General features: G+C 38.0%; 1 protein-coding gene across 1 annotated transcript in view; it reads right to left on the bottom strand.

The window, feature by feature from the left end:
* ATAD2 (ATPase family AAA domain containing 2) overlaps positions 1-24,575 on the bottom strand; it is a 72,971-nt gene that overhangs the window by 5,561 nt on the left and 42,835 nt on the right. The window contains exons 14-24 of the mRNA XM_036108370.2: positions 23,841-24,000; positions 22,588-22,678; positions 21,622-21,936; positions 20,890-21,019; positions 20,355-20,541; positions 19,508-19,693; positions 5,820-5,955; positions 4,624-4,820; positions 3,915-4,074; positions 1,680-1,802; positions 1,410-1,553 (exon numbers count right to left, since the gene is read on the bottom strand). Coding sequence (XP_035964263.2) covers positions 1,410-1,553; positions 1,680-1,802; positions 3,915-4,074; positions 4,624-4,820; positions 5,820-5,955; positions 19,508-19,693; positions 20,355-20,541; positions 20,890-21,019; positions 21,622-21,936; positions 22,588-22,678; positions 23,841-24,000 — 1,829 coding nt within the window. The remainder of the gene's footprint in view (positions 1-1,409; positions 1,554-1,679; positions 1,803-3,914; positions 4,075-4,623; positions 4,821-5,819; positions 5,956-19,507; positions 19,694-20,354; positions 20,542-20,889; positions 21,020-21,621; positions 21,937-22,587; positions 22,679-23,840; positions 24,001-24,575) is intronic.

Below are 24,575 nucleotides of genomic sequence, written 5' to 3'. Positions count from 1 at the left end.
GAAAAATACCTCCTGAGATATAAGAGGGTAGAGAGTTTGAGAAACTGCTGTAGTTTTTTATGGTTGGAACACAGAAACAAGGGTAGAGAGTACTGTGAGAAGAAGCCAGAAAGTGGGCAATAACGTGTCCTTCTATAAAGAGTTTGGATTTTATCTCGAATAATTTTAAGGAGGGCAATGATATGAACTGTATGATGACCCCATAACAACAATCGCTGTGCGATGAACTGGAGAAAATGGCCTACACTTACTGAGTGCTCACCACATGGTGGGGACTCTTCTAAGCTCTTTGTGTACTGACCCCCTGAAATTTCACTTTCACCGGATCAGGGTTGCTACCATTATCAACACTGTTTTACAGATGAAGAAAACTAAGCTATACAGAGCTGAAACATTCTGCCTGGATCAGATACAGAATAACTACACTGTGATATTCTGTTTGGGAGATTCGTCCATACTGTTGCATGTGCTTGAATTTTAGTCATTCTCACTGTTGTATAATAATCCGTATTTTCCCATTCTATTGTCGGTGGGCATTTGGGTTGCTCCCAGTTTTGGGCTATTATAAATACTGGTTCTAAGAACATTCTTGTACATGTCTTTCAGTGAACATAATGTACGCAATCCTGCTGGGTGTACAGCTAGGGATGGACTGTTCTAAAGGAGACACTGTCCATGTCCCCAATTTCCATACACATACCTGCCCAAAGCTGATGTGACCCAGAGCCGCTGGTGTACAGATCTCTTGCTTGTCTGCCTTCTCATCCTCCCTTTCCCAGCTGCTGTCTCCCATTTTTACAAAAGAAGGGCTTACTCTATCTCAAATCACTTACCCCAGGATGGACAAGCACGCAATACAATAAGGTAATGTTCCAACCCCCGCAACAAACACACACACAAGCACACAGAATTTTAAAAATTCTGTTTAAAAGCATCTGAGATCTAACAAGACACCGAGGAATTATGATACCAGAATCTGGAAAAACAAATGAATAACTGAGAGTCTAAGATGCTGAGCAGAGTTGGGACATTCATAGGGCTTAAAGAACAAAAACTAGAATTAAGAGCCTGCCAAGGATGGGAGGCCTTGGGAAAACCCATGGGCTCTGGGTTAGTACCCTCTGGAGTTACACCCTAAGAATAAGGAGGAAGAGGAAATAGACTAGAATTTATAGAAATGAAAATCAATTTCAAATCAGTCAATCCGCAGTTAGATGAAGGTGAGCTGGGACTGCAAGTGGCATATCATTATAAACCTGGATTTATTTCAAGAATGCAAAATTGCCTTAACATTAACAAAATCAAGGTAATTTACCACAACGATATAGAGGAAACTAAGGAGAAAGTAACTGGCATCAGTAGAAAATAAAGGCCAGTTTCATAAGTAAAAGTTACCCAAGGGCACTTACCAGGAGTACTGCAAGCCACAGGAGTACTGGTTGTCTTGAGTTTTTCATTCTGCTCCGGATCTGATCTTTTATCACCAGCAGAGGTGGAATTTTGCTTTGGCATCACATGATAGTAAGATGGGGCATATTTGGACGAGCTACAACCTTATAAATAGACATGGGATATCAAGTCAAATGTCCAGATTTCAAAATTACATGAAGGGTTAATGAAAAGGACTCAATACACTACATCAGAGGCATCTTTTTTCTGATGCTAAATCATTTTCCTACCTCTCTTCTTTCTAGATTCCCGAATTTCTTCACAAAGCTGCTCAAAGTCTTCATCAAGTTCTTCTTTAATTATTGCATAGGCCGTATCTCTTAAAGCACAGGCTCTATGCCTAATCAGACGATCTGACAAATGAAGAAAGAATTCAGTTTTAAAATCTCTCCTTTCAATAACTTACCAAAAATAAGCTCAACATGTTGGGCTAAGATTATAGTCATTAAAATTCCTTTTTTACTTTTACCATGAATAGTAAATGTTACTGGAATTGTATTATTCTGTTTTTGCTGTTAATCTAATGTTCTGGACATCCGACTCAATACAGCAGGCTAAACCTAAACAATTTTATTGCTCTGCCCTATCTAGCCCCCCTTGAAATATCAGGGAAAAAAAAAATCAATCAACAGCAAGACTATACGACAACATGACAACAACAAAAACAGCAAGAAAGGCTATCGGTGTCGTTAGTGAGCCAGAGATGTAAAAGAATTTTAGAAGATAGAAAGGATGTTATTGCATTGACACAGAAACTAAACAGACAATTAAATAGCAACCTTACACAGGAAACACTGGAAAAGTCCCTATACTCAGAATCCAAGCACCGTAAACTGGAATATTCTCTGAGGCAGAGGGCAGATAATAAGTGAATGTAAAACTGCTTGAACAACTGGATCAGTTCCCTCACAGGGAGGTAGGCTGTAATATTCACACCCAGGTGGGAGTTGGCAGCAATAGCTAGAATATCAGGATTCTTCAGGGGATTTCTAACATGGCATTTGGGCCCAAAGAAGGGCAAAGGCAAAAGCCTAAGCACTGGTTCCCCAAGTGTGATAGCATCCGTGTCACCTGGAAACTTGTCAGAAATGTAAATTCTCACGTCCTCCCCTACATCTACAGAATCAGGAACCATGGAAATGGGGCCCTGCAAGCGGCATCTTAACAAGCCCTTTAGGAGATGCTGACTGCCCGCGGCAGGCATACCACTGGTCTAAAGTAGTTTTAGATTGTCACCGTGGACAGGAGACGTAGCAGCAGCCTGACTGTAGTGATACAGAAAAAGCCCTCAGCATCCAGGGTAAATGCTTCCTTCTTTCTACAATTAGGGGTGTTCTCAGGTTGGTAGCCTGCTCCCCAGGGTTAACCTACAGAACCCTGAACTACAGGTTAAAGCCTAGGGGAGGAGAGGGCAGAGGACTGGAAGCAGAACAGTGAGCTTTTCAATTGTTGAAGAAACTCTCAGTAGGTCCCTATGCTAATCGGTCTAATTTATAAACACTACCAACTAGAAAACAGAAAGCCAATGTACTGGGGGAGAGAGTTAACATAGCAAACAGGACTATTAAAAAAAATTATCCACTGAGAGAGTTAAGGACACTATCCACAAAACAAAAATAGGAAGCTAGGAAAAAGAAGCACTGAAGAAAAATATTTTTGGATAACAGAATAAGTGTATCAAGTTGAATATCATTATATATATGAACAAATATATTATTAAAAAAATCCTTACTTTATAAATTTTATTTTTTTTAATAGATTGCATAGGTGAGGACAGAATAGGTATATGTATAGAAAAGGTCTAAAAAGATCCCCAAACTTAACAATGTCCACCTTTGGAGAGAGGAAATGGGGGACTTAGTTTTCATTTTTATTGAAGCGTAGTTGACTTATATTAGTTTCAACTGGACAACACAGTGATTCAACATTTATATATGTTATGAATTGATCACCATAATAAATCTAGAGGGCTTAGTTTTTAAAATATTATTAGCAAGTCGGGGTGCTGGGGTGGCTCAGTCAGTTAAGTGTCCACTTGGTTTTGGCTCAGGTCATGATCTCAGGGTCCTGGGATGGAACCCCACGTCAGGCTCCAGGCTCTGAGAAAATGTTTTCAAATCTTTTTTATTACAGAATGTTTATTTTCCACTTGGAGAAAGAGCACTGATAAACAAAGGAAAGAAGCTAAATTGTTATGCAATTCTGTGTCTCATTAGAGGATACACCAAGGAATTGTAAATACAGGTATGCTGCAGTCAAAGAAACCTGCATTCCAATTCTGCTTCTGCCACTTCCTGGCAGTATGACCCCGAATATGTTTTTTAACCTCTAACTTCATTTTGTTCTAAATGCCACTGTGAATGTAAAATGTTTGTATCACCTGGCATAAAGTCAACCCTCACTAAATGTTAGCAGTCCCTGTCCCCCCCGCCCCCAGGGAGGAAAACAAACCCACTAATGCTCACCTCCAGGATCTCTATCTGGATTGTATTCTAAAGCATTACTACAGATTAGATCAATATCACTCAAATAGTCTTTCACAGTCAGATACTTGTGGAGATCAATTTTACTGATTACAGATGAAAGGTCCATTGGTTGCTTTATCACAGTGACATAATCAGGAACCTAAAATTCAAGCAAATGACCAAATCACTAAATTAACTCTGAACAAAAAAAAATTGAGTCCAGTTGCTCTGCCAGGCAATATAGGGCAGAGAGAATAAATATATAAGAAATAACGATAATGTATTAATATGAAACCTTTGACTCTGTTTTGTATTTACTCCTGCTCTTGGGCACCTGTATCTCCAGTAATATCTTAGACCTCTTTCCTTATCCAAATGTCACCCATCCTTCAATGTCAACTTAAGACTTCACACTTCACTCTCCAGATCATTTTAAACTATGTAGGTCACAATATTATGTAGCCTTACGTCAATCTTAAATTATGTCTAGAATGTTTGGGTTGGCAGACAAAGTTAACTGGCTACTCTTTGGAGGAAAGGAAAATGCATTACATGGCTTTTAAGTCTCCATGTGCTTAGGACACTACTCGGTATATTCTACATAAAGAAAATAAGCTCGGAGTATAGACAGGGAACCACATAAACAATTCAAATATTCTCTAATTCATTATAGTTTAGAACAAATTTGAGCCAAAGATTAAATCAATACCTCATCAGGGTCAACAGGTTTAGTAAATACTCTGAATCGCTTGTCAATAGCAAGCCGATGTGTAACATTTCTCAAGAAAATCCTCAGTTCTCTAAATGTATCTTCTTCTTGTTCTTCTAGTCGTTTCACTTCCTCTGCTGTCAGTGGTCTTGGCTCAGGTGGTGGTGCGACAGGGAGGACCTCCAAGGCCTGCAAAACTTCACACGAACAGAAGATTTTAGTTACTACTCTCCCATCATAGCAAGGCTGACAAATGATTCAGGGGCCAGGCTTTCAGGCGTTATCCTCCTTACATCTGCCGGGAATTAGAGGATTTGAAATACTCAAGTGCTACCATAATCTCTATCGCTAGCTCCCCTCCAGCAACAATTGGTAATTTATTTGTAATGTTAATTCCTAAGTCACTACCTCTGTTCCATTTTAAGATCAATTAAGAGGCTATTAAAACTTTCAAAATGCATTATTTCCAGCACAAGAATATTCTATTAAAAAAAGCTTTTTACGAGTTAATTTCTGAACTAATAAAAAACTGTGGTATGTTTCAAATGTAGTAAGTTTAATTTTGTTTAAACAGATATGCACTGAGTATTCAGGATAAAAAAGGAGTATGAGAGTGATGCCCCAATAAATTGACAATCTATTAAAGGAGTAAGGGACAATTATCACATCATTGTAATGTTAGATTAGTAGTATGAAAAAAGTACACTGGGTCATAATGGTAGAAAATTAATTTTGCCTAGATATGTTAAAGAGGAAAAAAATGAATTATAGAAGGACAAGTAGTTCCTTAGGCAGAGATAGGCAATGAGGATAGAAGCATTACTGACAGAGAGCAAGCATAAATGAAATTATGAAAAGACAGGAATATGATGCATGTGGTGTAAAAACAGAGTGTTTGCAAGGAAAGAGATGGGGGAAGGAGGGGAGAACAAAAGTGCCAAAAACGGGCTTGGGAAGACAGGCTGGAGCTTTACTATGAATTCCAGCTGAAATTCTCCATGGACTGGGACTACAGTAGGAAAGTCCTTGTATGCTTTAAGATCTTTAGTCTACTTTAATGGGAAGCATAGAGATTTGTAAGCAAACCTAACAACTGAGGTTTTGAGTTTGTGTTATTAGAAGATGACAATGCCATTAATATTTTATTCCCACTTTCTCGAAATTATTATACATTAAACTTTGATAGAGAAACTAACCTGCTTTCTTTTTTGATAAAGGAGGCTTAGCAGCTTGCTTTAGAATTAAATCTTCAAAAAATTTTGTTCGTTCTTCTTTACCAGGTAACTGGACATTGAAAATTTCTCCATAATCACGGATAAATAATTCTTGCACCTTAAAAAAGAAAATACATGCATTATATATGTGTATACATAATACTATGCATATATATCATTCAATGCAACAGTGGGTTATTACACACATATTTTTAATGACCTGAACTGTGTACTAAAGAGATGTTTTTATTAAAACACAGATCTTTTATGTATGCTGGAGTTAGATATAAATCATATATGCAAGAGAGTAGGAGTTAAAAAGTAGGGGATCTTCTTTAAAACTCAAGACTCCAAAGTATAATTCGTGTGGCAAGTGACATGGCAATAATTTGATTTCAAGGGTTTTTTGGGATCAATTAACTCACATTCACAACCCAAAGTGAGATAGGATAAGAATAAAGGCTAGGGGGTGCCTGGCTGGCTCAGTTGATAGATCATGCAACTCTTGATCTCGGGGTTGTGAGTTTGAGCCTCACTCTGGGTGTAGAAATTACTTAAAAATGAAATATTTAAAAAGAAATTAAAAAAATAATAATAAAGGCTAGAAAATAACAGGTGCTGGTGAGGATGTAGAGAAATTAGAACCCCTGAGCTGAGAGGAATGTTAAAATGGTGCAGCGGCTATGGAAAACACAGAATTACCATGTAATCTAGTATACAGATCTGAAGAGCTGAAAAAAAACAAAAAACAAACCACCACTCAAACACATACTTGTATACCAATGATCATAGCAGGATTATTCATAGTAGGCAAGAGGTAGAGACAATCCAAATGTTCATCACTAGATGAATGGATAAAAATGTGATATATACATAAAATGGAATATTATTTAACCTTAAAAAGGAGTGAAATTCTAATGCATGCGACAACATGGATGAACTCTGAAAACATGCTAAGAGAAATAAGCCAGTCACAAAAGGACAAATACCATATGAATCCACTTATACAAGGTATATAAAATAGGTGAATTCACAGAGACAGAAATTTATTGTAACAGAGGTTACTAGAGGTTAGATAAAGGAGGGAATGGGGAGTAACTGTTTAATGGGTATAAAGTTTCTGTTTGGGATGATGAAAAAGTTCTGGAAACAGATAGTGGTGATGGCTGCACAACACTGTGAATATACTCAATGCAATGTACTTGACGTCACTGAATCGTACACTTAAAAATGGTTAAAATGGTAAATTTTATGTTATGCATATTTTACTGCCAAAAGAATAGCAAAAGAGATCCCAAAAGGATGTTTCTAAACAACCTCTTAACGTTTTCCACTATTTTTTTTTAAAGATTTTATTTATTTGAGAGAGAGAGAGCGTGAGCGCACAAGCAGGGGGAGGGGCAGAGGGTGAGGGACAAGCAGACTCCCTGCTGAGCAGTGAGCCCAATGTGGGACGATCCCAGGACCCTGAGATCATGGCCTGAGCCGAAAGCAGACTTTTAACCGACTGAGCTACCCAGGTGCCCCTCCCCCCACCCAGTATTATTATTAGAGGATAATAATGTTTATTCCTTGTGTGATGCTTATGTACTTTGATTTGGGTATCTTTGATATATAGAAGGTTACATTCATAGCTTTTGCATAACCTGATTTACAGGGTCTTCCATGCTCCCATATACGAAAATGTTCCTAGTATGTTATATGAAGCTTTTCCTATTGCCTCAACATCATTTATGAAATGTCTCTATCTTTGCTAATTCATTTACTAAATTACTATGTAAATAAGAGTCTAATGGATTTTATTACATTAATTTCTCCATGCTGGCCCAAATTCCAGTTTTATTTCTAATTTTGTGGTATGCTTTAATATTTGGTGGGCCAAGAACCTCCTCATAGCTTTTTCAACATTTTTTTGGGAAATTCAAGCACTTTTTCCTTTGACACTGATTTTTAGGATCCTACCTATTTTGCTGGGATTTTTACTGGAATTTGTGCCTTTCCCCCCTTTCTGGTGGCCTGGAAGTTATATGCTGTATTTTTTTTTATTGTTAAAAGTTTTAACAGATATATCTAAGCTTTTTCTAGCAAACTGTAAGGTTAGTCAGTATCTACATATCAGACAAAAATCTGAATGTGCATTTACTTCCTTATTCTCCTTTGCTATGTCCTTCCTGCCATTATTAAATTCAGACCAAGACCAACTTAGTTTCACATTCCTTAAAAAATTTTTTCTATCACAATTTCGTGACAATAAGTTTTACTATTTTCTTTGTTCACTGCTTCTTATATGCCACTTCTACAAAATAAAAATTCAAGAGAAATAATCCTTTAATAATTAATTCTTTCAGTCAAGGGTTTATGGGTAATAGTTTCTTAGGCATGGCATATTCAAAACTGTCTTTGGGGTGCCTGGGTGGCTCAGTTGGTTAAGCATCTGACTCTTGATTTCGGCTCAGGTCATGATCTCAGGGTTGTGAGACTGAGCCCTGCATCGGACTCTGCGCTAGGCATGGAGCCTGCTTAGGATTCTCTCTTTCCCTCTTCCCCAGCCTCTCTCCCTAAAAATCTTTGTTTTGTTCTCTCAAATGCTTACTTTGTTGAGAAGAAAATCAAAAGTTTAAAATTATTTTCCTTCAAAACTCTGGAAATAGGGGCGCCTGGGTGGCTCAGTCTTTGGGTGTCTGCCTTCGGCTCAGGTCATGGTCCCAGGGTCCTGGGATCGAGGCCCGCATCGGGCTCCCTGCTCTGCGGGAGGCCTGCTTCTCCCTCTCCCTCTGCTTGTGTTCCCTCTCTCACTGTGTCTCTGTCAAATAAATAAAATCTTAAAAAAAAAAAGATTCTCTCCCTCTCCCTCTGCCACTCCCCTCCTCTAAAATAAATGAATAAATCTTAAAAAAAAAAAAAAACTCTAGAAATAAATATTGCTCACTTGTCTCCTTAGTAGCTAGTGTTACCAATGGGAAGGTAGAAGCAATTTGATTTTCAGTCCTTCCTGGTAGTATTCTTTCTCTCAGTAGATTTTAAAATTTTCCTCTGTACTTCTGACATCCTGAAATTTTATCTGGATGTGGGCTTTTTATTTTTTTTAATTTAATTTAATTTAACGTTATGTTAGTCACCATACATCATTAGTTTTTGATGTAGTGATCCACAATTCATTGTTTTTGTATAACACCCAGTGCTCCATGCAGTACGTGCCCTCCTTAATACCCTTCATCGGGCCAACCCATCCCTCCGCCCCCCTCCCCTCTAAAACCCTGTTTGTTTCTCGGAGTCCATAGTCTCTCATGGTTCATCTCTGCCTCCGATTCCCCCCCCTTCATTCTCTTAATGTCCTCCATGCTATTCCTTATGTTCCACAAGTAAGTGAAACCATATAATTGACTTTCTCTGCTTGACTTATTTCACTTAGCATAATCTCCTCCAGTCCCATCCATGTTGATATAAAAGCTGGGTACTCATCCTTTCTGATGGCTGAGTAATATTGCATTGTATATATGGACCACATCTTTATCCATTCATCTGTTGAGGGCATCTCGGCTCTTTCCAAGTTTGGCTATTGCAGACATTGCTATGAACACTGGGGTGCATATGGCCCTTCTTTTCACTACATCTGTGTCTTTGGGGTAAATACCCAGGAGTGCAATTGCTGGGTCATAGGGTAGCTCTATTTTTAATTTTTTGAGGAAACCCCACACTGTTTTCCAAAGTGGCTGGGTGGCTGTACCAACAGTGTAAGAGGGTTCCCCTTTCTCCAACCTCTCCAACATTTGTTGTTTCTTGCCTTGTCAATTTTTGCCATTCTAACTGGTGTAAGGTGGTATCTCAATGTAGTTTTGATTTGAATATCCCTGATGGCTAATGATGAACATTTTTTTCATGTGTCTGTTAGCCATTTGTATGTCTTCTTTGGAGAAGTGTCTGTTCATGTCTTCTGCCCATTTTTTGACTTATGTTTTTTGGGTGTTGAGTTTGAGTTCTTTATAGATCTTGGAAATCAGCGCTTTGTCTGTAGTGTCATTTGCAAATATCTTCTCCCATTCTGTGGGTTGCCTCTTTGTTTTGTTGACTGTTTCCTTTGCTGTGCAGAAGCTTTTTATCTTGATCAAGTCCCAAGAGTTCATTTTTGCTTTTGCTTCACTAGCCTTTGGAGATGTATCTTGAAAGAAGTTGCTGTGGCCGATGTCAAAGAGGTTACTGCTTATGTTCTCCTCTAGGATTTTGATGGATTCCTCTGTCACATTGAGGTCTTTCATCCATTTTGAGTTTATCTCTGCGTGTGGTGTTAGAGAATGGTTGAGTTTCATTCTTCTGTATATAGCTGCCCAATTTTCCCAGCACCATTTATTGAAGAGACTGTCTTTGTTCCATTGCATATTTTTTCCTGCTTTGTTGAAGATTATTTGACCATAGAGTTGAGGGTCCATATCTGGGCTCTCTATTCTGTTCCATTGGTCTGTATGTCTGTTTTTGTGCCAGTACCATGCTGTCTTGGTGATCACTGCTTTGTAATATAGCTTGAAATCAGGTAACGTGATACCCTCAGCTTTGTTTTTCTTTTTCAACATTTCCTTGGCGATTCAGGGTCTTTTCTGATTCCATACAAATTTTAGGATTGTTTGTTCCAGCACTTTGAAAATGTCATTGGAATTTTGATTGGGATGGCATTGGAGGTATAGATTGCTCTGGGTAGCACAGACATTTTAACAATGTTTATTCTTTCAATCCATGAGAATGGAATGTTTTTCCATCTTTTTGTGTCTTCTTCAATTTCTTTCATGAGTGTTCTGTAGTTCCTAGAGTATAGATCCTTTGCCTCTTTGGTTAGGCTTATTCCGAGGTATCTTATGGTTTTTGGTGCTATTGTAAATGGAATCGTTTCTCTAATTTCTCTTTCTACAGTGGCATTGTTAGTGTATAAGAAAGCAACTGATTTCTGTGCATTGATTTTGTATCCTGCCACATTACTGAATTGCTGGATGAGTTCTAGTAATTTGGGGGTGGAATCTTTTGGGTTTTCCACATAAAGTATCATGTCATCTGTGAAGAGAGAGTGTTTGACTTCTTCTTTGTCAATCTGAATACCTTTTATTTCTTTTTGTTGTCTGATTGCTGTTGCTAGGACTTCTAGTACTATGTTGAACAACAGTGGCAAGAGTGGGCATCCTTGACGTGCTCCTGATCTTAAGGGAAAGGCTCTCAGCTTTTCTCCATTAAGGATGATATTCGCTGTGGGTTTTTCATAGATGGATTTTATGAACTTGAGGAATGTTCCCTCTATCCTTATACTCTGAAGAGTTTTAATCAGGAAAGGACGCTGTGTTTTGTCAAATGCTTTTTCTGCATCAATTGAAAGGACCATATGGTTCTTCTCTCTCCTCTTATTAATGTGTTCTATCACACTGATGGATGATCCTTTTAATGTATTGTTGGATCCTATTAGCTAGGATTTTGTTGAGAATTTTGGAATCCGTATTCATCAGGGATATCAGTCTGAAATTCTCCTTTTTGATGGGGTCTTTGCCTGGTTTGGGGATTAAGGTAATGCTGGCCTCATAGAATGAGTCTGGAAGCTTTCCGTCTGTTTCTATTTTTTTTTTTTTTTTAAGATTTTATTTATTTATTTGACAGAGAGAGACACAGCAACAGAGGGAACACAAGCAGGGGGAGTGGGGGAGGGAGAAGCAGGCTTCCCGCGGAGCAGGGAGCCCGATGCGGGGCTCGATCCCAGGACCCTGGGATCATGACCTGAGCCGAAGGCAGACACTTAACGACTGAGCCACCCAGGCGCCCCTGTTTCTATTTTTTGAAACAGCCTCAGGAGAATAGGTATTATTTCTTCTTTGAATATTTGGTAGAATTCCTCAGGGAATCCATCAGGCCCTGGACTCTTTTTTGGGGGAGGTTTTTGATCACTGCTTCAATCTCGTTACTGGTTATTGGCCTATTCAGGGTGTCAATTTCTTCCTGTTTCAGTCTTGACAGGTTATAGGTTTCCAGGAAGGCATCCATTTCATCCAGGTTGCTTAATTTATTGGCATATAGTTGTTGATAATTTCTAATAATTGTTTCTATTTCCTTGGTGTTAGTCGTGATCTCTCCCCTTTCATTCATAATTTTATTAATTTGGGTCCTTTCTCTTTTCTTTTGGGTAAGTCTGGCCAGTGGTTTATCGATCTTATTCTTTCAAAGAACCAGCTTCTAGTTTCGTTGATCTGATTTACTGTGTTTCTGGTTTCTAATTCATTGATCTCTGCTCTAATCTTAATTATTTCTCTTCTAATGCGTGGCTCAGGCATCATCTGTTGCTTTTTTTCTAGTTCTTTAAGGTGTAAAGTTAGTTGGTGAATTCTGGATTTTTCTATCTTTTTGAGGAGGCTTGGATGGCTATGTATTTCCCCCTTAGGACCGCCTTTGCAGTATCCCATAGGTTTTGGACCAATGTGTTTTCATTCTCATTGGTTTCCATGAATTGTTTAAGTTCTTCTTTGATTTCCTGGTTGACCCAAACATTCTTGAGCAGAGTGGTCTTTAGTTTCCAAGTGTCTGAATTTCTTCCAAATTTTTTCTTGTGATTGAGTTCCAGTTTTTTTTTAAGATTTTTATTTATTTATTGAGAGAAAGAGAATAATAGAGAGCACAAGAAGGGTGAGAGTCAGAGGGAGAAGTAGACCCCCTGCTGAGCAGGGAGCCCAATGCGGGACTCTATCCCAGGACTCCAGGACCATGAGCCAAAGGTAGTTGCTTAACCAACTAAGCCACCCAGGCGCCCTGAGTTCCAGTTTTAAAGCATTATGGTCTGAGAATACGCAGGGAATAATCTCAATCTTTTGGTATCGTTTGAGACCTGATTTGTGACCAGTATGTGGTCTATTCTGGAGAAAGTTCTGTGTGCGCTCGAGAAGAATGAGTATTCTGTTGTTTTAGGGCGGAATGTTCTGTATATATATGAGGTCCAGCTGGTCCAGTGTGTCATTCAAAACTCTTCTTTGTTGATTTTCTGCTTAGATGATCTGTCTATCGCTGAGAGTATTGAGGTCTCCTACAATTAATGTATTATTATCAATATGACTATTTTGGTTAGCAATTGGCTTATGTAGATGGCTGCTCCCATGTTGGGGGCATAGATATTTACAATTGTTAGATCTTCTTGTTGGATAGACCCTTTAAGAATGATATAGTGTCCTTCTGTGTCTCTAACTACAGTCTTTAGCTTAAAATCTAATTTGTCTGATATAAGAATTGCTACCCCAGCTTTCTTTTGAGGTCCGTTGGCATAGAAGATGGATCTCCATCCCTTCAGTTTCAGTCTGGATGTATCTTTAGGTTCAAAATGAGTCTCTTGTAGACAGCATATGGATGGGTCCTGTCTTTTTATCCAATCTGCAACACTGTGCTGTTTTATGGGAGCATTTAGGCCGTTCACGTTGAGACTGATTATTGAAAGATATGAATTTATTGTCATCATGTTGCCTGTTAAGTCCTTGTTATAGTTCTATAGATGATCTCTGTAGATTTCTGTTCTATATCACTCTTGGGGTCTTTCTCCTTTTATAGAACCCCCCTTAATGTTTCTTGCAGGGCCGGCTCAGTGGTCACATATTCTTTCAGTTTCTGCTGCTCTTGGAAGCTCTGCATCTCTCCATTCTAAATGACAGCCTTGCTGGGTAAAGTATTCTTGGCTGCATGTTCTTCTCGTTTAGTATCCTGAATACGCCTTGCCAGGCCTTTCTGGCTTGCCAGGTCTCTGTGGATAGGTCTGACGTTATTCTGATGTTCCTCACTCTGTACGTATGGAATCTCTTCCCCCTAACTGCCCTTAAGATGGTTTCCTTGGTTCTAAGATTTATGAGTTTTACTATTACATGCCGGGGCGTTGGCCTGTTTTCCTTGATCTTGGAAGGGGTCCTCTGCCTCTAAGACACGAATGTTTGTTTCATTCCCCAGATTAGGGAAGTTCTCAGCTATGATTTGCTCAAATATATCTTCTTGTCCTCTCTCTCTCTCCACCCCTTCAGGGATCCCAATAATTCTTACATTGGAATGTTTCATGGTGTCACTTTTTTCTCTGATTCTCTTTTCATGGATCTTGAGTTGTTTCTCCCTGGCCTCCTCTTTATCCTTCTTTTCTATCAATTGGTCTTCTAATTCGTTCTTCTGCCTCGCTTACCCTGTTAGATTATCTAGATTAGATTGGATCTCATTGATAGCATTTTTAAGTTCTGCCAGTTCAGCTTTCATTTCTGCCCTGAGAGACTCTTATGTTGCCATTAATCGATTTCTCCATTCTAGCTATTGTCTTCACAACTGCTACCCTGAATTCCATCTCTGACATCTTGGTTATATCTGTAACCATTTGTAAATCTGTGGCAGAAATCACAGTCTCTGAGTCTTTCCTATTTTGTTCCTCCTCCTAGTCATTCTGTTGAGGGGTGGTTGAAGGAATGTACAGAGTCCAAATTATTGACCACAACCCAAGATGCATCTGTTTTATAGGGATCTTAGGGTTGTTGACCCCTTGTTCTCCCAGCCTGTCTTCTGGGGGAGGGGCCTGCCGCACTGTTACTCAGGCAACCTTGTTTGGGCAAGAGTTGCCCTTCCCCCTGTGTGGGGGGGGAATGGGCTCAGTGAAAACCGGTTTGGGGGGGCTTTTGTTCTCTGGCAGCTTTCCGTGTCTCTTCTGAGAGAGCAGAAGAGATCGTTTCCAACCCTCTGCCTCAGAGGAGAGAGATCGCAGTCAGTTCTTCAGTGAGCTCTCCAGGCCACACTATCTCCGTTTCTCTGCAGCGTTCTGGGTTGTGAGACCCTCAGCAGCGCTTCCAGTCCTTGCCTCCAGGTCGAAGCACTTCTCTGCCCTTTGTGCTTCTAAAACCGCCAGCCACCCCCAGTTGGCATGCATGGCCCCCGCCGCTCCAGGTTTCATTCCAGGGGGGTTGCCCTAAAGTCCTTTCCCTGCCACTACCTGTCTGCGAGTCTCTGTCCTGTTCCCAACACGGGAGGCTTTCGCTCACCAGTGTTGCAAGATCCCAACGGCTCCCTCCCCCTTCCGTTTATCTTCCGACATCTGCCCGCAGAATCACGGCTCCCTGCTTCATACCTCGAAACCAAACACCTGCGATATTCTGTTTGTAGGGATCCAGATACATCTTACATCTCAGGCTGATTTCGTGGGTGTTCAGAGTGGTCTGATAGATATCCAGCTCAATTCTGGGGACCAGTTGGAATAGGGTTCCCTATTCCTCGCCATATTTTCCTCCCTGCTGGGCCTTTTTATATCCATCAGTTAGAACACAGAAACTTTTACATCTGAACTTAAGGTATTCTTTAACTCTACAAAAGGTTTTAGTGTGTGACTATTTTCTCTTCTACATTTATTTTCTCTTCCCATAAGCCCATTAAATAGGTGTTAGACCTGAATTGATCACCTCTATTTTAGCTTTTTTTCCTCCCTTTTCAAATCTCTGTCCTTTTGTATCATATACCATAAGAATTCCTGCTCTCATGATGTTCCATCTCACTAATTGCTCTTCATCTGTGTCTGCTCCTTTTCAAAAGCCTCATGGAGTTTTTTTTTTATTGGGGGGGGGGGAGTTATTTCATTCATAATATCTCCAATTGGTTCTTTTCTACAACAGTCTATTGGTAATGCATGAATATGATTATTCATTGAGCAGTCTTTCTCAAATACTTATTTATAAGCTCATCTTTGCCTTTGAATTCTTGACTGCCCATAGATGCTTTTTCTGTTTATTCTAGCTTCTACTTCCAGTGATTATGAAGAAGCTAGTTTATCCTGGAAATAGAACGTACCTGTAATTTGCTTTCTGGGCAACAGGGTCTCCCCATTCTTCCTGATATTGGCAGCCATAGCTAGTTACTGCTCTGACACATTAATCTTTGGGCCCACCCTCACTGCTCTAGCTAAGGATGAACAACTCTGCTGATTGCTGCTTGGCACGGCCAGAAGTGAAGAAAGCCAGTTAACTCAAAGTTGTCCAAGGGCTCTTTCAATTCCTTTCTAGCACTGACTCAGAGCTAGAAACTATTCCCATCTTTCAAAGCAGTCCTCTCATGCACATGCTTTGAACTGTGGTTACCCTCATCAATCTAATCCCCATTGCTTTTCTTCCATGGATTCATGAAAGTTTCTAATCTATTCATGACCTTCTTTCTCATTTTTCCCATACTGCTGAATTGTTAAGTGCTCATGCATGTAGGTACTCTGATTGCAGTTCTGATATGGACAAACTTTAATGCAGCTAAAAATGGTACACAGTGTTCTCATTTATTATATAGAACAATGCTACCTAGACAGTGTCACTGAACCACTAAAAGGCTCAAAGTGGACTTGTTTATTTGTATCCATATAAATTAGATTATTCATTTCTTAAAATAAACAATTCCTGGTCCTGTGCCCACTCCTCCCTACCATGCAGTATGGTACTGGGATACTTTACCCAATTTACAATTATATGCTTAGGAAATATTACTCTAAGAAAACAGAGAAGCTATTCTTTAAAAAAAGATCTTTGAGTGCAGAATTCCCACATTCTTGATAAAGTTATCTTACATTAAACTGACTGGTTTTTCAACCTCCCTACTTCCATATAAAGAATGCTCAGCTAGGGGCGCCTGGGTGGCTCAGTCAGTTAAGCATCCGACTCTTGATTTCAGCTCAACTCATGGTGTCAGAATTGTGAGATGGAGCCCTGTGTCGGGCTCATGTTGGGTGTGGAGCCTGCTTGAGATTCTCTCTCCCCCTTCCCTTTTGCCCTTAGTCCCGACTCACACGTGCTCTCAAAAAAACAAAACAAAACAAAACAAAAGCAGAAAACAAAAAAAAACTCAGCTGGTTTGTCTTGTTATCAAGAGTATAAACTTATTATCTTTGTTTCAAACTTCAGAATGATTAACAAAGTTTTAACTGACTAGGAGTACAATAAGCCCAATGGTATAATGTGGCTACTAAATAGTAATTCTTCTTTACTCTGTTAACCAGAACACTGCTAGAGTAATTTATCCCGAGTACAACTTTTCAAAAGGAATATAAAGACATTCAGGAGAGTGACTAGAATTTTGAAGAAACTAAAAATATGTGTTGTGTGGCAGAGCTTGCTATTATCAAGCCCACGTTCTCTTCTTGGGCACACTGCTCTGTTACACTTCCTAGTCTCCCTTGCTATTAGGTAGAGCCAAAGAGAATGGGATAGGAAATGATACACATCTTTCAGATCAGGCACATGAATGGGCCACTCCTTTCAGTGAGGTGGAATGAAAGCAAGCTGAAAGCTACATGATGAAAACGAGAAAACTCTCTCAGCCCAAGTGTCTGAAATGACTACATGGGGGAGGATAGACCTGAATGTAGTCACCTGTGTAGTATAGTTAAGTGAGCGAGAAATAAACTTCTGTTTTATTATAACACTAAGGAATATACCGTATCATAGAAGAAATGTTTAGTGTGAAGAAGCCTGGGTCCAAGTGGGGACATACAAATAAATGTAACAGAGGATTCAAATATACAAAGAGTTGTCGTGATGAAAATAGATTTGACAGGTTCTATATAGTACCTGGAAAACAGAGATTAAGATAAGGAAGCCCTTAAAAATAAGTTGATTTTTTAGGAATCAGGGCTAACAATGAACAGTGAAGAAAGTGTCTCAACAAAGCTGAAATATCCACATAAAGAAGTCAATATAAAGGAAGAGTCCAGAACTAGATTAACTAAACTAGAAGCCTTTGAGTCTGTAACATACACATAATGTTTATTTCCCAGCTTATTCAATGTTCAGTTGAATAATTCACAATCAACTATTAAAACAGAGCCATCAGGGACAACCTGATCTCATTTCCTTCATTCTGCTCTTCACTCACTGCTCTGGCCACCCTGGTCTTGCTGTTTCTTCCAACACACCAAACATACTTTTGCTTCACGGTCTTTGCACTTGCTTTTCTTCTGCCAGGAAACTTTGCCCCTCAAATGCCCAACTGGGCTACTCACTGTCTTACTTTTTCAGGTCTTTCCTTAAAAGTCATCATCTTCTTCTTTTTTTTTTTAAGATTTTATTCATTTATTTGACAGAGACACAGCGAGAGAAGGAACACAAGCAGGGGGAGTGGGAGAGGGAGAAGCAGGCTTCCCGTGGAGCAGGGAGCCCGATGCGGGGCTCGATCCCAGGACGCTGGGATCATGACCTGAGCCGAAGGCAGATGCTTAACGACTGAGCCACAACAGGTGCCCCAAAAGTCATCTTCTTAGTGAGGCTTTACCTAAGACTACTTAACATTATGACCCTAACACACTCTTTTGGTATTGCTTAGCTAAATTTTTATCCATAGCAATAGGTTACTATGTATTTTATTTAGTTTTCTCTCCCCCCCCAATTAAAATGTATGCCCTAGGAAGACAGAAATTTTTGTCTATATTTTTCAATGCTATATTCCCAGTATCTAGAACTATGCCTGTCAAAGAATAAGTACCCATTAAATATTTAATAAAATATCTGAATTTATCTTCCTACTCACATTCTTAAAAAAATGCAAACCAATTTTGTCAAAGGTATAGAAAAACTTATTCACACATAGAAGCCGATAATATGCTTATTATGTACTCTGAAAATTGAAAGGTAGGAAAAAAAGTCTTACTTCATGTACTCTTATATTCTGCTAGGAGAAAGAAAGGCAAACGAATAAATAATGGAAGGTGGTGATAAGAACAAAGTAGAGTAAGGGAAAAGTGATGGGCAGAGGAGCTGATCACTGTAATTGAGAAACTGATCAGGGAAGGCGTCTGAGAGGTGATACCTGGGTAGAGACCTGAGAAAAATAAAGAATCATGCCAGGCAAATATCTAGAAGAGTATTCTAGGCAGAAAAAGCATGAACTTCTGTCACTGGTAGTTGCCTAAACAGGCACAAACTTGAAAGACAGTGATTTAGTGCCATTAAAAATTTTAAATGTGCATATTCTTTGATTAAGCTAAGGTTATTATACTTTTAGGAGCAGATGCTAGAAAAATACACAAAGTAATGCTCATGTAAAATAAAACTCAAGGATGCTTACTCTAACAGTTCAACAGATAAAAACTAAAACACTACCAAAAGATCTATGAACAAGAATCTGGATAAAGTTTTGGTACATCAAGACAATGGAAAAAGCCATGCTACTTTTTAAAAGTAATGAGACTGTGTCCTGAAAAATACATTATATATATATATATAAATACATTTTATATACACACACATAAAGCAAATTGCAAAGTAGTATGCAATAATATGTGTATATATATATACATTATATACACATACACACACAAAGCAAATTGCAAAACAGTATGCAATAGTATATGTGTGTGTATATATATATATATACACACACATATATATATGCACACACACACACACACACAAAGCAAATTGCAGAATAGTATGCAACACATAACTCCTATTTTTGTAAGAGGAAAAAAATTTATAATGTAGCCCTACTATACACATACATATATATACATACCATCCTGCCCAACAGGTCTATATACCAGATAGTTAACATGACATTTCTGATAAGAAAACTTTTCCATATCCTATTATTCACCTCTGTAGCACTTGAAATTTTTATAATAAATTCTTAATAAGTCTCTTTCTAAGTACAGTGATTTCTCCCCCTCAAATTACCTCTTCTGGGAGAGCAGAATGGGGTTTGTCAGAAGTTGCAAGTAATAAAACTGGAGCAAATGAAGGAATATTCTGTAACAACGTAGTAAATGTGGCTTTGAGTGTTGGTCCAACTATTTCCCACCACAAGTGGATATGAGGAACATACACTATACTTGGTGCTGTTCTCTTAGCTTCACGAATCATCTAGTAGAGAGGAAGAAAAAATATTTAGTTAAAGTCAGTACATTAGTAATGCTCACTTTATTAGTTTGGAACAACATTTAACTTCCTACAATTATCATATAAAGCCCTCAAGTTTTTAAAATGCTTCGCCCAGTCTCACAATCTTATTTTTAAATGTTTTATGAAATTCTCATTTGTAGGAAAACATGGTTGCTTCAAGCAATTAGAAAGAAAACAGCTTAATCAATCTAGAAGACTTGTGTTAAATATAAAAATATAAAACTTTTACATTTGAAAGATTTTAACATGGAAATAGCAAAAACAGAAGCAGCAGAAAATCTGAGCACAAACCACATAGCATTTAGTGTTTTAAGTACTTTATTCACTTAATTCTCACACCAGCCACACAACGTAAGTACTATCATTACTTCCATTTTGCACATGGGGAAAACAAAGCAGAGATCTAACAACTTCCCTAGGGTCACACAGATATTAAATGGTGGAAATGTGATTTAAATCCATACTCTTTAATGACTAGGCAATTACATATAGTTCTATTTCATAAACCTGGAGGTAGAAATCAGAACGACAAGAAAAAAGTTCAAAAACGATAAGGCAATTCTAGATTGTGCCTCTGGAAGACTGTGTTCTCTTACAGCTTATTTGGGCAACAATGAATTACCTGGGCACACGTTTCTTCAGGAGATGTAGCACTGACTCCAAAAAGAACAGGAATGTCTAATGTATATACTGCAAATTTTTCCAAAGCATGGATGACAGCTGGTGCCAAATGAGAACCTTGCCCAAAGCCTGGTTCTCCCACTATCAATATTCTTGGTCGAAAAGACATAGGTTGATAACATGCATTTCTGAAAGAAATTAGCTTTATTTTAGAAAAAGCAAAAATTTAAATTTTCCTCCCAAATTATCCATTTTTAACACTCTTAAGGTAAAAATTTTGACTATGTGGGTGGTCAATCCATAACAGCATGGTTCACGTGGTTTTTGGAAAGTATTAACCTCCACAGATTTTAGGAATACTTCATATATAGTGAAATTTCTACTACAGTGACAACTGTAATGATAAAAATATTTGATGTTTTAACTTAAAAAAAGATCAGTTAGCATCTTTTATCTTTTTCAACCACCATCTTTTAGTTTTCGGAAATTCACACACCAAAAAATTATATATATTCATTTGCAGGAGAAATATATACCTATTCAAATGAAGAAAATTAAAATTTTCTTTTGTCTTAAAGGATTTTTGAGAAAGCCCATTCTCATATACAGATGGAATATCATCATCACTGTATGCCAAGTCACTTTCTAGCAGAGGACATGAAATATCTATAAAACAAAAAAATTGCACATTAGTAACTTTTCTGGATTGCAAAGCAAATGTTTACCTAATGCTTTGGTTAGCAAATCAATGTAAATGAAATGTACAAGAGAATTTTTAAGAATCAAAAATATCTATGTAGATATGAGTAACAAGTAAATATAAAAAGGCCATTTCAAACTTAAAACAGATTTAACTGAAGGCAATCTGTGAATCTGCAAAGTAAATTTCCTTCAAATATCCAGGCAAAGCATGACTAGATTCCTTTCAAGAGGCTCTTTGTATTATTATTATTTAAAAGTTTTATTTGCTTATTTTGAGAGAGGGAAAAAAAGAGCGCATGTGGGAGCAGGGGGTAGGCAGAGAGAGAGGGAGAGAGAAACTCAAGCAGACTCCGTGCTGAGTGCGCAGAGCCTGACACAGGACTTGATCCCAAGACCCACCACAAGATCACAACCTAAGCTGCAACCAAGAGTCAGATGCTCAACCGACCGCGTCACCCAGGCGCCCTGAAGAGGCTCTTTTCTAAAGAAACATTTCTGGGATGTATAAAACATTTAGCTTTACTGATTATGAAAACTGACTTTAAATGGCCAATCCAGTTGCATACCTGAGTCTAATGCTTTATTTGTTCTGATTTCTGCATGTGGAAATACTCTCTGCAGGGCTTCTAAGATCTTGTGAACGGTGCTTTGCAGGAGAGGTTTCACAACAGTGGACAATGCCTGCCCAGGTGATGTCACAGCTCTTTGGGCAGCTGGTATCATCTTTTGCATAGCTACCTCAAAATCCTTAGCCGAGATGTTAATTGAAGAGAGATCCAACTGTAGTTTCTCACTAGTAGTATAGATTTGTGGGTAGCGTCGACGCAGAGCACATAAAGCAGCCTCAGAGCATATCGACTTAATATCTGCACCACAGTATCCTATCCAAGGCAACCAAAAAATTTTTTAAATGTAAATCATCACCCTAATAGCATGACCGTGGTTGAAAGAAAATTAAAACTTAACCTAGCAATATAGTAGGAAAATATTTAAAATAAGGCTAAAAATCTCATTCACCCAGTGAACTTATAATGGTAGTAATAGCTATCAACTTTTGCAAGTGAAATGTACAAACACTAAGTATAGCATAGCATTCAAGAACAAGAGTTTTAAAATTAGACAGACTAGGGTCAAATTCTATTTTATCATTTACTACATGTATGATCTTTGGAGAATCATTTATGCTCTCTCAGCCATTTCTACATCTGTAAAATAGGGATATAATGCTACCTACTTTACAGGACTGATGTGAGAATTTCTTGAAATAATGTATGTGGAATGCTTAACAGACTAGAAAAATGTGATCAGCAAAAGATGGCTATTATTATTGTCTAACTTTGCTTTCAAATTCTGCAACAGCCAATTCATCAAATATCTCTAATATCCAGGATTTTGTAAGAAAACACGCCACAAATAAGAGATTAGAAACAAATATAACCTGTATTTCTTTAAACATAACGTTGCAAGACTACAACTTGCTTCATCTCTGAAACGCATGCATTTTATCTTTTAATGCCTAAAGCAATGTTTACCAACACAGTTTTCTGCTAGTTCTTCTAGAAATACGTCCAGTGGTTTAGGATTCCAATCCCTTGTGTGAATCTTAAGAATTTCTTTTCGAGCCTACAAGTAAGAACAATTTAACTTTTTTAATAATAAAGTGTTATTCAGATTTGAATAATTTCAATTTAAAATAATTTTATCTAAAATTAAAAGGAAATCAATACCTATTATAATAAAAATATGAAACACTAAAAAAGAAAAAGATGTATTTGTAAGCATTTAAGTTTATGTTAAAGAAGATTTGCATTTATAGTGCTCAAGTTCTAGTCACCATAAATGTGTACAAAATTAAGTAATAATGAGACTAGTGTTCATTCTGGTACGTATTAAAAATTGTGTTTTTTTAAAGATTTATTTATTTATTCCAGAGAGAGAGAGAGCACCAGTGGGGAGAGGGGCAGAGGGAGAGAAGCTGACTCCCCGCTGAGCGCAGAGCCTGATCTCATAACCCTGAGATCATGATCTGAGCTGAAATCGAGTTGGATGCTTAACCAGCAGAGCCACCCAGGCGCCCCAAGAATTGTTTTTAAGAGTACTGACAGCTCTACTCATATTTCCCTGCTTGGTTCTCAAAAGATTAAGCAGCTTTAAAATAACTGGGTAGGATTATAAGGTAGTATCCATGAAAAAGCCAATGTTAATAAATTGACTAAGGACTGACTATTCATTAGGCCACATGTTCTGACGCAAAATAAAGTTGTATGGTAACAACCAAAGGCTATGGTCAAATTGAGAATTTTTTTTTTAAAGATTGACTGATTGATTTTAGAAAGAGAGAGCAAGAGCACATGAGTGGGGGAAGGCGCAGAGGGAAAAGGGATGAGAGAATATCAAGCTGACTCTGAACTGAGCCCGGAGTCCGTTGCAGGGCTTGATTTCACGACCCTGAGATCATGACCTTAGCCAGAATCAAGAGTCGGATGCTTAACTAACTCTGACTGAGCCACCCAGGCGCCCCTCAAATTGAGAAAATTTTAAGAGTATTTTTAGGGAAAGCATTATTTTATTAAAAAAAAAAAGCATAAAAAAAAAAATCAACTTCTTTTCTTTAAATAAAATAATGCTTCCCTAAAAATACACACATATATATTTGGATGTTAATCACATATGACTTTTGCTTCAGTACATACAAAACTCAATCTTCAAATTTTCACTGTGCCAAGATTTGTCTATGATATGGGCAACATATTCTGTCAAAATCTGAATAATGTTAAATTCCTACATCTTTGTCAGGTAGGCTGAAAAGGAATTCTCTGTCAAAGCGACCAGGCCTTCGCAAAGCAGGATCGATCGAATCCAGTCTGTTGGTTGCACCAATGACCACAATTTCTCCTCTGCTGTCCAATCCATCCATAAGAGCTAGCAGGGTGGAAACAATGGAACTAAATGTAAAGATAAGAGAGAAGAGATTAAACATATGATGCTAAATATATATTATTTCTTCTTTTGCTAAGATTTAATAAACATGTGAACAAATTTTCTCAGAGCATGCCATTACTTCCAATAGATTTAAAAACTGTAAAATAACACACTAAATGGCATAAAGATTAAAATCAATGAAAAACATAAATGGCCTTTAGAATGCCACAAATGGATCCTGGAAGACATTTCATAAAGCATAACTTCACATAGGAACTTGAGAGTTCCCAAAAAAGGATACAACATAAAAAAAAAAAAAAGTAGACAAACTGTATCTAAAAAATGGTCCACTGTATACACATTATCAAAGAACTCCCAAATAAAATAGAATATACATAAAGCATAAAAAATAGAACTTTAATTACATTTTAATTATGGATAGAGAATAAAACAATCTCCACATCTTCATCACCCACTTTCTTTCTTTTTTTTTTATTTGTCTCTACACCCAACATGGGGCTCGAACTCATGACCCCGAAATCAAGTCATGTGCTCTTCCGACTCAGTGTCCTTTTTTCTAACTTAATCCAATAGTTTT

The sequence above is a fragment of the Halichoerus grypus genome, chromosome 5 (genome assembly GCF_964656455.1).
Source record: "Halichoerus grypus chromosome 5, mHalGry1.hap1.1, whole genome shotgun sequence".
Lineage (NCBI taxonomy): Eukaryota > Metazoa > Chordata > Mammalia > Carnivora > Phocidae > Halichoerus > Halichoerus grypus.
This window is presented reverse-complemented; position numbering and strand designations above follow the sequence as displayed.